The sequence below is a fragment of the Xenopus tropicalis genome, chromosome 6, assembly GCF_000004195.4.
Source record: "Xenopus tropicalis strain Nigerian chromosome 6, UCB_Xtro_10.0, whole genome shotgun sequence".
In the NCBI taxonomy this organism is placed as follows: domain Eukaryota; kingdom Metazoa; phylum Chordata; class Amphibia; order Anura; family Pipidae; genus Xenopus; species Xenopus tropicalis.
Genome location: NC_030682.2, coordinates 132,000,105 through 132,014,036, shown reverse-complemented (window position 1 = coordinate 132,014,036; position 13,932 = coordinate 132,000,105). Strand labels below are relative to the sequence as shown.

The following is a 13,932-nucleotide window of genomic DNA, read 5'->3' as shown; positions in this document are numbered from 1 at the left end:
AGCTGGTGGGACTTGTCATTGCTTTACCTCTATTAAAAAAACAGATAAGGAACCCCTGCTCTCATTTTGGGGTGGAGGTCCATCAGTTATGGCTCTGCGTGCTTCCCACACGTCACTTCTCATTCAGTATCATTAGAAGAGGTGAGAAGTGGAAAAGGGCATTTTACTGCATAAAGTAAGCATGGCAGTTAGTGATGAGCGAATTTTTTGGCAGGCATGAAATCGCAGCGAGTTTCCACATTTCGCCATGGGCAAATTGTTTTGCAAAACTTCTGAGAAAATTCATTGTGCGTCAAAAAAAGTTGCGGTTGCATCAAATTGGGTACGGTCACATCAAAAAAAGATGCGCGCAACAAACGCGTTTTGAGCAAAACGGGACAGATTCGCTCATCACTAGTGGCAGTCACAATACCCATGCTCCTTTCCCTCTGTAAGATTAAGGGGCAGATTTCTTTTCGTTTTTACTTGTTAAATGTTGTACTTTGCCCATATTGGGAAATGGTGAGAATATTTCTCATTGCTTTAAACATGAGATATTACATAAGAGTTATTATTGTGAGCCACTTGGGCCTGTGGGGGCGGGGGGGGGGGGAACACATTTTGGATGTCAAAATAGGAGAAAATTATTTTAGCAAATCTGCCCCTAAATCAGTTACAGTCTCTATAGCTCTACATCACTGGCAATCTCTATCACAAAATATTAGTCTTTATGGCACTACATCAGTTACAGTCTCTGTGGCACTACATCAGTTACAGTCTCTGTGGCACTACATCAGTTACAGTCTCTGTGGCACTACATCAGTTACAGTCTCTGTGGCACTACATCAGTTACAGTCTCTGTGGCACTACATCAGTTACAGTCTCTGTGGCACTACATCAGTTACAGTCTCTGTGGCACTACATCAGTTACAGTCTCTGTGGCACTACATCAGTTACAGTCTCTGTGGCACTACATCAGTTACAGTCTCTGTGGCACTACATCAGTTACAGTCTCTGTGGCACTACATCAGTTACAGTCTCTGCGGCACTACATCAGTTACAGTCTCTGCGGCACTACATCAGTTACAGTCTCTGTGGCACTACATCAGTTACAGTCTCTGCGGCACTACATCAGTTACAGTCTCTGCGGCACTACGTCAGTTACAGTCTCTGCGGCACTACATCAGTTACAGTCTCTGCGGCACTACGTCAGTTACAGTCTCTGTGGCACTACATCAGTTACAGTCTCTGTGGCACTACATCAGTTACAGTCTCTGCGGCACTACATCAGTTACAGTCTCTGTGGCACTACATCAGTTACAGTCTCTGCGGCACTACATCAGTTACAGTCTCTGCGGCACTACATCAGTTACAGTCTCTGCGGCACTACATCAGTTACAGTCTCTGTGACAAAAACAAAACCATTTCTTATTTACAAAGGAAAATACCTTTCAGGAGAAGGGGTAGTTTCATCACAATGAATAGGCACTCGTCTCTCCTGTCTAGTTCTCCTAAATATGGAACAAACATGGCACACGTTTTTGGAAATTATTTGCATTCTGTCTGAATTATGAAATACATCTGTTTAGCTATCCATCCAATCGGTACTTCAGAAGTCATAGGAAAGCCAATTATGATGGTCTGAAGGATTAGGCAACAGAATCTTCTTCTCCTGCTATGGAATCCATGGATACTAAAAAATTCCATATTGGCCAGAGATGGGTAGAAACCCAGTTTGGTCATACTCAATATGAAGAAATAGCTTTATTATAAGAGATCATCTCTCCCTATCAAATGCTCCAAAGTGCCTCTCTTTCCTCAAAGCAGATACAATTAATACAATAATATATTCTTGGTTTTATAGACATTTCTAGTTTTTAAAGCACTACTAGGCAGCAATATAACAGATAAATGGCAACCACTCCCATTTGGATCTACCCAGACATTACCCAAACCCATACACTTTTAGTTCCAGGTTGCTGGTTCCCAACTCCACTCCTGGAGGAGAGGACGCTCCCACAATATGCCTTAGTCATTTAATTTCCCACCCATTTTTAATAACATATAATGTTCTCTAACGGACAATAAAGAGAATAATAATAAAGAGAACACGCATGCAAGCCACTCCACACTCTTAGTTTGCAGGTACACACATATATATGGCTAACCATATATATGAACTGACAGAGCATGGGGAAGGGTGACACTCCACACCATGTATACCTCTCATGATCATTGTATGCACCCTCGGAATAAGTGCGGCACATCTTACGGGAGCGCAGCAAGCGGATTGCATCTTCACAAAAGATAGGATAAATAGGGTGATCCTTGCTGCCAAAAAATGGGCAGAGATGGTGAACGCAATATGTACATGCCAACCTAGGCTTACCCATGGGCAGGTCGTCAGATAGGCATCAAGACATTATTGGATAATAGAGGGAAATTGAACTATACAGGGATCAGGAGGTTAAAATTTGGCTGTGAGTCATGACTAGAGATGTACTATACACATGGATTTAAAAAACCCTATTATGTTGTTTATACAGCAAATAAAATGTCCCCAAATGCTCTGCTTGAAGGTCCCTTATGGAGACATATGGGTTGTAATTGCTATTCTATTTGTCATTATTACTACTGCTCTATGCCTCATGCACCAATATTTTCCAATATCTGTAACTCAAATCATGAGCTAAGGGGGCCCTGACCAAAGGTAGGACCTTAAATGGGGCTTGAACTAAACAGTTTGATAACCATTGTTCTGGCTTCTAACTGGCTGAAAATGCCTGATATTGTAGTCTAGAGAACGCCACGGAGAGCCCCAGGTAGCAGATCCTGGTGTAGGTTATTTATTTATTCACAATTATTATTTAGGCTTAAGAAAGCACACACATACATTACTGGCAGTTTTAATATCTCTGTTCCGTTGTCATTTAAAATGCGAGAATTGCAGACAAATATGGTTTATAACAAACAGATCTTTCCACCGATGTGGGCAATATTGGAGTAATTCAAACGTTTGGTCCTTGATCCAAACGATCAAATTATAATGACGGGAATTGGACCCATTGCAGTGAGAACAGCATCAACAAGCCGATGCAGTCCCCCATCCCATGGGAATAACCAGCCCGATTGACATCTGGCCAATTTTAGGCCAGATATTGGTCACGTTGTTCCCTCAGGGACCCATACACCAGAAGATAAGCTGTCAAATTGGTCTGAAGGACCCGAATTGGCAGCTGAAATCTGTCCATGTATGGCCACCTTAAGTATTAAGGAGGTAATATCTACATGTCTACACCTACCATGTACACACAGCAGAATACCCACAATCTTCTTTAAGGGAGAAGGTTCTATATCTACACGTACACACAGCAGGATTTCCACACTTATTAAAAAAGGGCATCGAAAGAGAATATACCTTGGCTCTGCTAGGTGATGGTCAAAGGACTGACTGAATCTGGTGCGAGGTAGAGTAAGATAATGACTGCAGCATTGGCAGGAAATAAGAGAAATGTCATGATAAAACAAAGATGATAACCAAACAAATTCATTGTACGGTGTACATACTGTATTATACAACCTATGTGAGCAACTGCCACAGCTTCCCTTCAAAAATGCAGGACTCACTATCCATTATAACAGAAGTCACTGAGGGATCATGTAGCTCCGTTATCCATTATAATGATATTAGAAGTCATTGAGGGGTCATATACCCCACTATCCATTATAAGGATATCAGAAGTCACTAAGGACATGGCTTCCCCAGACTTCTGCAGCTCATATATGAGTAAAATGCTGGACTGCTTGCTTGGCTTTACCAAAAAATAACATATGAATGAATTATGCCCAAGGCATGAGAGTTTCCTTGCTCTGCTACTGGGGAAAAGCCATAAAATGCATGAGTTAATCCATACTGCCCCTGTAAGATAGCTTTTACTAGATTTACTTTTGCAGCACTTTTTGGCTTCTTTCAGGCCATTAAGCTATAACCTTGCAGGCTTCATATACCTGATGTCATTTCCCTGGCCATGTAAGTAGTATATACCTGTTATAGTCTTATAGACAAACTCAACATTAATTGGCTAAACCCTCTGGAAAATTTTAATTCCAGGCCAAAATAACCACTTGTGTCCCTCCCTTCCCTAGAATCCTTAGCAAACTGAAGAGTCAATGAAAACTGTATTCTGGCTGCAGTCAGTACAATAAATGTATGTAAATGACTGAACTTTTATTCAATTCTCTAAGGTTATTTCCAGGAAAAAATTAGTTATACCCACACAAGTCATATCTAAAGATATATATTTCTTCCAGCGAAATGAGCTCCCAGTTGGAAATGTAATGCAAAACTGCACAGCAATCCTCTAATTGATTTACAGTTTAAATAGGTTGCTGCCTGTCCCCCAGGGAGAGATGATCAGTGGCTCACAGCTACGGCTAAACTACAACTCCCAGCAGGCTCTTCCAGGAGAAACTACATTTCAGTGAAAGTTTTAACCAAACTAACAGTACCTAGTTTGATTCAGGGTTATAACCAGGTAAGCCTACAGATGTCAAAATCTGAGATACAGGTGTATAATGCTGCTTAAAGACTGTTATGTTAATGGTTCCTAAAAAAATAATTTGTAAAATGTGTAAAATAATTTTCTATTGTCCTATGAGGCTGAAAAAGGTTTAACACTTTCCATGCCAACATGCTATGGCACGTGTTACATCTGTATATAAAGACGTGGCATGGACCAAAGAGCCAGCCAGAAACAGTCTACTTTTACCTGCTTTTGACTCCAAGACAGATAGTGTATCCAGGGGCTTAAGTGCTACAGTTATTTAACACTGTGATCTTGGAGCCTTCCTTCTTTCTTAAGCCTTTGCAACAAAACATTGTATATTCTCTCCGTGTGCAGTTTGTAAGAATCATTGTCATTAGGTAACAACTGCACCCATGTAGCCTAAGAACCCAGATTCCCGTAGACTGCACTTGGTGTTTTATCACTGCAGTTTGCAGTAGGCAGTTGTGCAGAGGTGTGATTATTAGCCTTAGAGAAGGGTACAAACTGTAATGATCTATATAGTTAAACATTATTATCCTTTTTATAATACAGTACAACATAATACAGTGTAAATACTACAGAGATTAGGAACGTCATATTCCTAAAGTGAAATTTAAAAAGAAAAAATCAGAAGACAAAGGTATACAATGAAATGATTATAAAAAAATCAGATGATTCATGGCACTCAAAGACAAAATATTATGGTAGGCTGATATTTCTCTTTTCCCTTTTCCCCACTGAGGAGTTTGACATGAGTGCATGAAACACCCAAAGGTTCTCCCATGAATTAGCACATACATACGGTGCAAAGTAAATCTAACACATGATCACTCCATTTCTTTTTTGGACATACAGTTTATCTGTTGAGTCTGTAGGAACTGCTCAGCCTCCCTATTCATCTGAAGAGCTGTTTGGTTTAGTTACCTGTCTCTGTCTGGGGAGTAGTGGTTATCTAATACTCGATGCCTTTCCACTCTGCTCATGGTATTGTAATGTGCAGGGCCAGATCTTGTCCCTCTCGGTCCCTGTTCCAAATTCCTACTGGAAGAAAGGGAAGCCTGTAAGTTATAGGGCATTAGCTCATAAATATTTATGCGACTGACAAATATATCCAGGGGTAAAACAACGGCTTTCATAGGGAGCTACAGAAGCAGAGGAACGAAAAAAGCCGTAATAAGTGTGTAATTGAAATACGCATTAAACCTTAGCTTGCTGGGGGTTGCTGATGTATCCACACAGCTTGCTGTTAGTGACCATAAGGCATAGAACAAACAGAAACCCAGAAATATGGGTCTACAGTGTCAGCACTATGGTAACATTATTCTAGAGACATAGATTCTACACCAAGAAACTGATATTCCCTTAATAAATGTATATATAATATTAAAATAGCGTAGAAAGTCAAGACCAACATTTCACAAAGGAATCAATGATCTATGGCACATAGGGTTGCCGTCAGGCCACTGGCAAAAAGTGGCAACCCTAATTGTATATAATATGTCTCTAATAATTATCTATCTTCCCATAATGTCAAAGCTCATTTTGTCATAAAAAGACTTATCTATCACAGCAGATCACTGGACATAAACCCATTTTACTCGTTTAGTGCCATGCTGGAAATACCAATCCAGTTTCTCTTGAGCTTTCCTCATACAGTTCTAGCTTTGCCCAAGTTGCCATATAAAGAATAAACCAGGGGATAGTTTTTGTGGCCCAGAGAACTGGGAGTTTATTCATCCAATAGTGGCCAGTACAGAAATCGGCATAACAGCAGCAGAAGTAACAGGTTGGCTCCCTTTCCTATTCAATAAAATATCACAAATAATAATTATGAGTGTTCACTAGAACAAAATACACATTTGAGAAAACTGTTGGAACCTTCAAGAAACTGAGATAAAATTAAAACAGAGGCGAAACACAAAGTTGGGATGGCATGGAATATGCACCAACTGTATTTTTCTTTCTGAATGGAGATCCTAGACATACTTAGTGAATAAATAAGATGTGGGTGTCAGGTGTATGTAGAAGATGCCCATCCAGACCCTTTACTCGCATTCTACTCAGATGTAAGGACAGGACTTACAGCTTCTGGATTTGCCACTCTACGCCTTTCCCTGTATTATTTATCTGTCATAAGGGGCAGTTCACAGCCAGACCCCAGACACAATTTCTTTATAAATAGGTTGTGCTTTCGCACCCCTTAGTGCTCTTGTACTTGCTTTTGGGGTGTCAGTAAATAGCCCCCTGTGTATTTATTTTTCTTGGTTGTTATGTTTATCAGAGAAAGTTTTTCAGCAGTTTTACCCAGTGGAACCATAAATACATCTGCAGGGAAGAGTGTTTCAACAATTTCACATGCTTTCAATCTATGTAACAAAATACTGGGAGAAGTATGTAGACAATGTAGATACAATGTGAATGTGTATACACACAAGGAATGGCAATGAGGAAAATGGGGTTATACACAGTTATTTTGTCTATTGTAAAATTACATTTGAAATGCTGGATTTAACATCATTAAATTGAATTTCAAAGGCAATAAAAAGGCAATAAGCAGGAGGTATGAAGTAATATGTGTCCACTGATAAAGGGCCTTAGCTGAGGACACAGACAAATTCCAAAGGGCAAATATCATTACCGGTCTAACCCTGACATACAGAAATTCAAAAGCTTAAAAGCAATTAGCCAGCAAATTACAACATACACAAAAAGTCGCCAGATAATGGCCTTTGTCATATTAATGCAGACAAATATATGCACAAAAGATAGAACCAAGTCTACGATACAAATAATACATGACTAAAGCTGGCCATACACGCACCGATAATATCGTACGAAACCTCGTTTCGTACGATATTCGGTGCGTGTATGGCATGTCGGCGAGTCGACCGATATCGCAGGAGGCTGCTGAAATCAGTCGACTCGCCGATTGGCCAGGTTAGAAAATTTTGATCGGGCGCCATAGAAGGCGCCTGACCAAAATTTGCCGTCAGGGCTGAATCGGCAGAAGGAGGTAGAAATCCTATTGTTTCTACCTCCTTATCTGCTGTTTCAGCCCTGAACGGTGTGTGGCGGATCTGACGATGTTTCGTGCGATCATCAGATCACCACGTGTGTGGCCAAGATACCTTTACTTATAAAGGTCGGAAGAAAAAGAAATATAGCAACTCAGATGCAGATATTGGCTACTGGCAGTCTACACAGACAAACTTAGCTTAAATGGGAATTCCGGCTTCCAAACCAAAATTTGTTAAGAGCCCCACACAGAAACCCCTAATATACCTACCACAAAACTGTGTCACAACAGATATTCCTCATGAAATGTAGTTGTTTGGAATGCAGAAAGGCTGCTTAGTGCAGAATATAGTATTTTCAAAAGGCAGACACTTCCCTAAGTCATATCTTATATCCATTGCAGTCCAGTCTAGTGGCATAAAGTGGTAATAAAGAATAATATTTGAAACCAGTATGGCAATGAGCCTATAAAGGAAGAGAAACAAATTGCGCTCCCCAGCCACTGCTTGTATTAATACATATATTTTTACTTAGTAATGTACTGGTAAGCATTGGTTGCAAAAGTATTTAACCAATTTGCACCCCGGCATGCTTTTTGGTATTATTAATTACTGGATGGGAAATTGTCAATAGGAGAACTGGTACCATATTATCTAATATTCAATCGGTATATCTGGTGTTTGGTGTATAAGTGTGTAGACTAAGGTTCAAATTGGTGTGAGAAGGTGGTACTCTTTATACATCCCTACTTGTATGGACAGGCACAGCAAATACTTTCAGTTATTTATTGGTAATTTAGGCAAGGCCATCTAACCAATTATTGTTAGCAGCAACTTACAGCTCCTACATAGTTACTGTAAAGGGTAAAAACTTCTCTTTAAAGTTATATTAGAGGACAATGGAAACGGATAGTGGAGAAACTTTTTCACATAGAAAAGGACCGAGGCCCCCTTTGATGAGCTGAACTTACATTTGGAAGAGTACAAATGGTTCTTTATAGTGAGGGTACTGAGGTTGGGGAAAGCCCTGCTGGGTGATGTTGTGATGGCAGATTCTATTAATACCTTTAACAGTGGCTTGGATGACTTCTCAGGCACACATAATATCCAAGGCTAAAGCCATACAAATAAATATAGGTAGAAATTCCCAATTTTATATACTGAACTCACTGAAGCAGCAGATTACATTTTCAAAATCTTTAACAATAATGATTTAGGCCTTTAAAGTTTTGTACGGGGGTCACCATCTTGGATTTTGTTAGGAGTGTCACTGACACGCACATGCTCAGTGTGTTCTGGTCAACTGTTGAGAAGCTAAGCTTAGGGGTTGCCACAAATCGTCAATGGGAAAATGAGGATTGACGCATCATAGAAGCTGATGCTACAGGGCTGATTATAATTAAAGAAGGGCCAACCTAACAACATATAGTCATTCCCTGTAAAGTTACCTTAATCCACCCTATAATCTCTTTATTAATTTTTCAGTTTATAACATATGTAAACATTGGGTGGAGAAGTTCAATTAGTCTCTATGGGTCCTGTCCAATGACCTAGCTTCAAACTCCAAGAGCATTTTGATCCCCAGACATGATTCTAAAGAGAGATGTGTGATTATCAAATTATTATTATTTCTTTCATGGTGCCAATAGTAAGAGAGTTACACTGCTGACAAACCTGCTTCACACCCTACATTTTGCTATGAAATGAGAAGAAACAATACCTTTGCGGAGGAGGGACACTGGGAGACCATGACCTCGTTCTTCCTATGCTGTCTACATGCGGGGGCCCAGTCCGGGAACAGTGATTGGACGACATTACTTGTTCCGGAACAGATAACGTTGAACTCTGCAGGTCACGCCCATTATGCCGAAAGTCTGTAAAATAATGACAGTTTCAGAACTCCCAGATGGACTGTTTTATCTAAAGAAAGCTATGATTTGTGAGAATGAGACAATGAGAATTTATATTAATAAGTTCGTCTGAAATTAAATTTCAATGTCCAGAGCAGTGATCCCCAACCAGTGGCTCATAAACAAAATGTTTCTCACCTCCTCTTTTGGTGTTGCGCTCAGTGGCCTTAAAGTAGGTGACTATTTTTACTTTTCTGGCTTGGAGGCAAGTTTTGGAAGCACAGAGACACAATAGCTAGAACGCTATATTTATTGTGCAGAAAGCTTTACCATACCTGAGTAAACAGCCCTAGAAGCTCCCTCCATTTGTTGAAGATAGCAGCTGCCATTTTAGGTCTCTGTAGCTTCCTGCTGCAGCTCTAACCATTGGTAGCTCAGATCACACATTCTCATGGGAGGGGGAGTGAATTCTTATGGAAGGGGGGGGTGGGAGAAAGGAGAGAGCTGCGCAAACTCCAGCCCCCAGAATGAAGGATTTTTCTGAGAGAGGAAGTCAGATTCCAAAGTACATGTATACACAAAAGAAGACAAGAAATCCTGTGTTTCTTTTGATAGAGGACTGTGAGTGCTTATGGCTGTATTTACATAGACCTTTCTGATAAAGTTTACTTAGTTTTTACCTTTCCTTCTCCTTTAACCATGCACTCTATATAAAGGGTTAGCAACACCAGCAATGGTTTCCGTACTTCCAGCTTTTACATGAAGAGACGATGATGGTCATATTGCCTCCCTACCTGAAACAACACCAACGCCATCATCACAGTCGTAGTCAGACACTTCGCTGTCGCTTATCCTTTTGGATCCTGGAAATCAGAGACAGTCGGTTGCAAAACTTGCCATATAGTATATACACGAAATCCCCCTTAAGCCAAGTTGAACAAATAGGCAAAATCGAAGGGTTACAAGACTAAGAACTAGAGCTTGAGGGAATAGACAAAGGAAGGGGATAAACTAGAAGAGATTAGTAGGGTCACTTTCACATCTGTTATTGCAAACTGCATTGTGCAGCTACACAGTGTGGCACCGCAGGATTGTGTTGTGTGCGCTGCATGGGCATTTGCACTCTCTGTATAGTCCCTCACATATATTTTATGGCTGTGTTTCCCTATTACCAACTCTAGTCCCTCTGGTTTTATGCAAGGCTAGCAATGTGAGGAAGCAGATATTCACATGCAATTATCTACTTTACTGAATTATTACAGCTGTAAAGAATCTCTCAAGTGTGAAGCCATCAAAAACAGCTGATTGACCTTGGAATAATGAGTAGTTCCGACTAATAGCTTTGTTGCTATAGATTCCATTTCTATCACTGCCACAAGTTATGGGCATACGGATACTGCGGGAATTATCAGATTTACGTTCAATCTTGTGTATTTTTTTGGTTTGGACAAAAAAATACGATTCCATCAAGTTTGCCCCTTCTTTGAAATTGCTTATTCAGAAGACAGGGGAAAAAAAACAGATTCTCCACTTATTCCTTATTTTTATTACATTAAGGGTGGCAAATTTTTCTCTAGGACTCCTTAAATGCTATTTTAGGGATATATTAAGTTTGCACCAGGTCTAGTAACCCTTAGCAGCCACAAGGCACTTGCTTCCAATAGGTAAATTCTTCCTGTTCATAGGGTCATGGGTTCTTTCCTGTGGGTTCAGGCAAAACTTTTTGTCAATTGGTAAAGTCAATGACAAAAGGATAAGTAATGACAAAAAGTGACTATACTATTGTTTTCCTATTTATTTTCGCTTTGGTACTATAATTCCCTTACAAAAAGCCAGAAGGGGTACATGGCCAGTCAGAACTCTCCTCGCCAGGGTGAACACCCTAGGTTTTCATAGCACTTACATAGAGATAACATATTAAGCCAGCATAAGTATCCCAGGTATTAAGCATGGCTCTGCTCCAACATTCATGGATATAATGCCTACTGGGCTATTAAATCCATTAATTCAGCAGTTAGCCATTGTAAACATTAGGGTTTTACAAACACAGCATGTTAGATGGCCACTCACAATTACTGATATGTAGAAATGTCAGCCTTCTGGGAACTGAGTTCTGGGTGATTTTTGGCCATGCCCATGGCATTCCAAGCTACACACCAGGGGTATATATATTCCTGACAATTTAGAGAGGGTTGACAGGTCTGGATATGATCAGTTTGCAGTTCTTTAATCCAAACCAATAAAACCAAAAGATGACTGGTCAACTTCTAGATGATTTTACAAGACGTTCTTGTGAAATTTCTTCATTTTTTTCTATTTATGAGATTATTAATGTGATGTATTTTCTTCTAAGATCTTCTTGTAATGTGGGAAAAATAAAATAACAGTCTCCACTCCTACTACAACCAACAGCGACCAGTCAGAAAGTAGTGTTTCCTGATCTGCTATTTGAAAGCAAACATACTTTGGGTTACAAGACCTGGAGCAAACTCTAATTCATCTAGTACATTACCCCCACTGTATGCAATGAAAACATAAGTATCATCAGCACCCCCTGTTCATATTCTTACAGAAGCAGAAAGGACATTTCATTATCCCTTTTATACAAAGAATACTGACTGAATTAGATGCAATAATCAGTGTAGAGCAGGTGTATGGTGTAGTAGGTAAGCAAGCAAGTATCACTATGGGGAAGTCGGGTTTGTCACAGAGAACATATGCACAAACTGTTGGAGGCCTTGACGTCATCCGTATAACACCAAATTGTGCATATGTAGACATGCATTATGGGTTTATTTTGCATGCTGGATTTTTTTACCTGAATTATATGAATATGAGCCTTTATCTGAAAAAACAAATATTAATGTGAAGTGATGTCATGGGGCAAACATTGTGAAAAACAAACACGCAGGGTGGGCGATTAAACCATGAAAGTGGCATAGTATTGGTGCTTTGTTAATTCTGTTAAGTGGCCAGTGATGTACAAACATGCACTATATATATATAGATATATATATATAGATCTCTCATATCATTTCAGTTATGATGTTACTATTAGACTGCTGTATCACTAGCAAGAATTTATTATATTAAACTGGTTACAGCTCTATCCCTGTAATGCACTTAGCAGCCAAAACTGTAACCCCCTTATGTAATAAAAGGCACTACGTTTGCCCAGGAGCAGTAACCCATAGCGACCAGTAAAACATTTGCTTTTAAAACAAGTGACCAGTAAATGCTTGGTCAACTTGATGATTAGTTGCTATGGGTTACTGCTCCTAGGCAAACTTAGTGCCTTTTATCACATAACGCCATTTGAGTGCTAGCCACAAAGAATGTGCACGATGGTGTGTCTCCAACTGAAAATGATTAGTGATAGCAGAAGTCCCCTCAGAGTTGCACAACCTTCACAGAGGCCTGTGGCCTACAAGACATGAAGGTCATATCTAATACCTTTAAAACCTACTGTAGTGGGCTTTATCCCATTTACAGGTATGGGGTCTATTATTCAGATATGCTTTATCCAGAAAACTCTGAAATTGGGCAGCCAAAAGATAAATCTGTACCAATCAGTGCCGGGCCAAATGCTGGACACCCTAGGCAACCTGGATGGCTTGGCCGTCCCCCCCAGCACGTGCACACATGTACAGATGCAGGGAACGAGGTTGCCGGGGTCACTAGAGGCTGGTGATGCGGTGGGAGAAAAGGGCTGGAACTAGGGTTAGGTGAAAAAAGAGGTACCTGCCTGGTGCCCCCCTACATTTCCTACCTACCCCTTGTTCTAGCCCTGGTATCACTGGAAAAACAAGCCTTGTGGCTTAATCTTTTTTATGATTTAGGTTTAAGGAATGGTGCTCCACTTTACAATAAGACTAACCTGAAAAAACAGGTTACCAAGAATTCTGGTTAACAGATCCCTTACTAATATACTATATTTCATGAGTAGCGTCAACACATAAGATTATTACTTGTACTAGTTTGAAGCATCTGTGTGCTGAAGACGGCCTGGCTCATGGGTATTGCCCTGAAAACCATTTCGCTTGGGTACAGTTTCACTCTCTCTCTCCGCTAATCTTTAAACACCGCTGAACATAATTTTCCTGCAAAATAAATTCTACGCATAATCCCACTGGAAGTATAAATGTCTTTCTTGGAAAGAGAACTAAAATCCCTCCTGGTTTGTAAGATCTATTACACACGGCCCTTGCAGACGCTTCTCTGTGGAACCATCAACAAGGAAAAATAAGCTGCACTTAATGTATCGCTAGCAGGTTCCTCTTCGTGAAAACGGGGCGCGTTCGTTTCTAGGTGCATGAAAGTACCCCACTGGCACTGCAAATACCAAAGCATCAAATCTGCTTAGTTTCAGAGCATCGCTCCAAAGGGATGGAAATTGAAAACTTTTTTTTTTTTTACATAAGATTTACCATCAATGAAGCAGATTTGTAAAACAACTTAAATATTACAAATGGCGGAACTTCATTGAAAGTATTCAACCAAGCCAGAAGCACAAACCATGCAGTCCCTATGTTCATCATGCAG

At 40.1% G+C, this 13,932-nt stretch overlaps 1 protein-coding gene across 41 annotated transcripts in view; it reads right to left on the bottom strand.

The window, feature by feature from the left end:
- The window catches only part of rims2 (regulating synaptic membrane exocytosis 2), a 336,201-nt gene that overhangs the window by 88,261 nt on the left and 234,008 nt on the right, over window positions 1-13,932 (bottom strand). For 16 of the 41 annotated variants that reach the window (XM_031903571.1, XM_031903547.1, XM_031903548.1 and 13 more), the window contains 4 exons: window positions 12,209-12,235; window positions 10,185-10,253; window positions 9,261-9,414; window positions 5,451-5,567 (listed from right to left, as the gene is read on the bottom strand). In XM_031903571.1, coding sequence (XP_031759431.1) covers window positions 5,451-5,567; window positions 9,261-9,414; window positions 10,185-10,253; window positions 12,209-12,235 — 367 coding nt within the window. Of the gene's footprint in view, window positions 1-1,427; window positions 1,553-2,202; window positions 2,312-3,397; window positions 3,464-5,450; window positions 5,568-9,260; window positions 9,415-10,184; window positions 10,254-12,208; window positions 12,236-13,932 lie in introns of those variants that run through there. The other 25 variants (XM_031903551.1, XM_031903562.1, XM_031903564.1 and 22 more) reach the window with 8 other exon arrangements.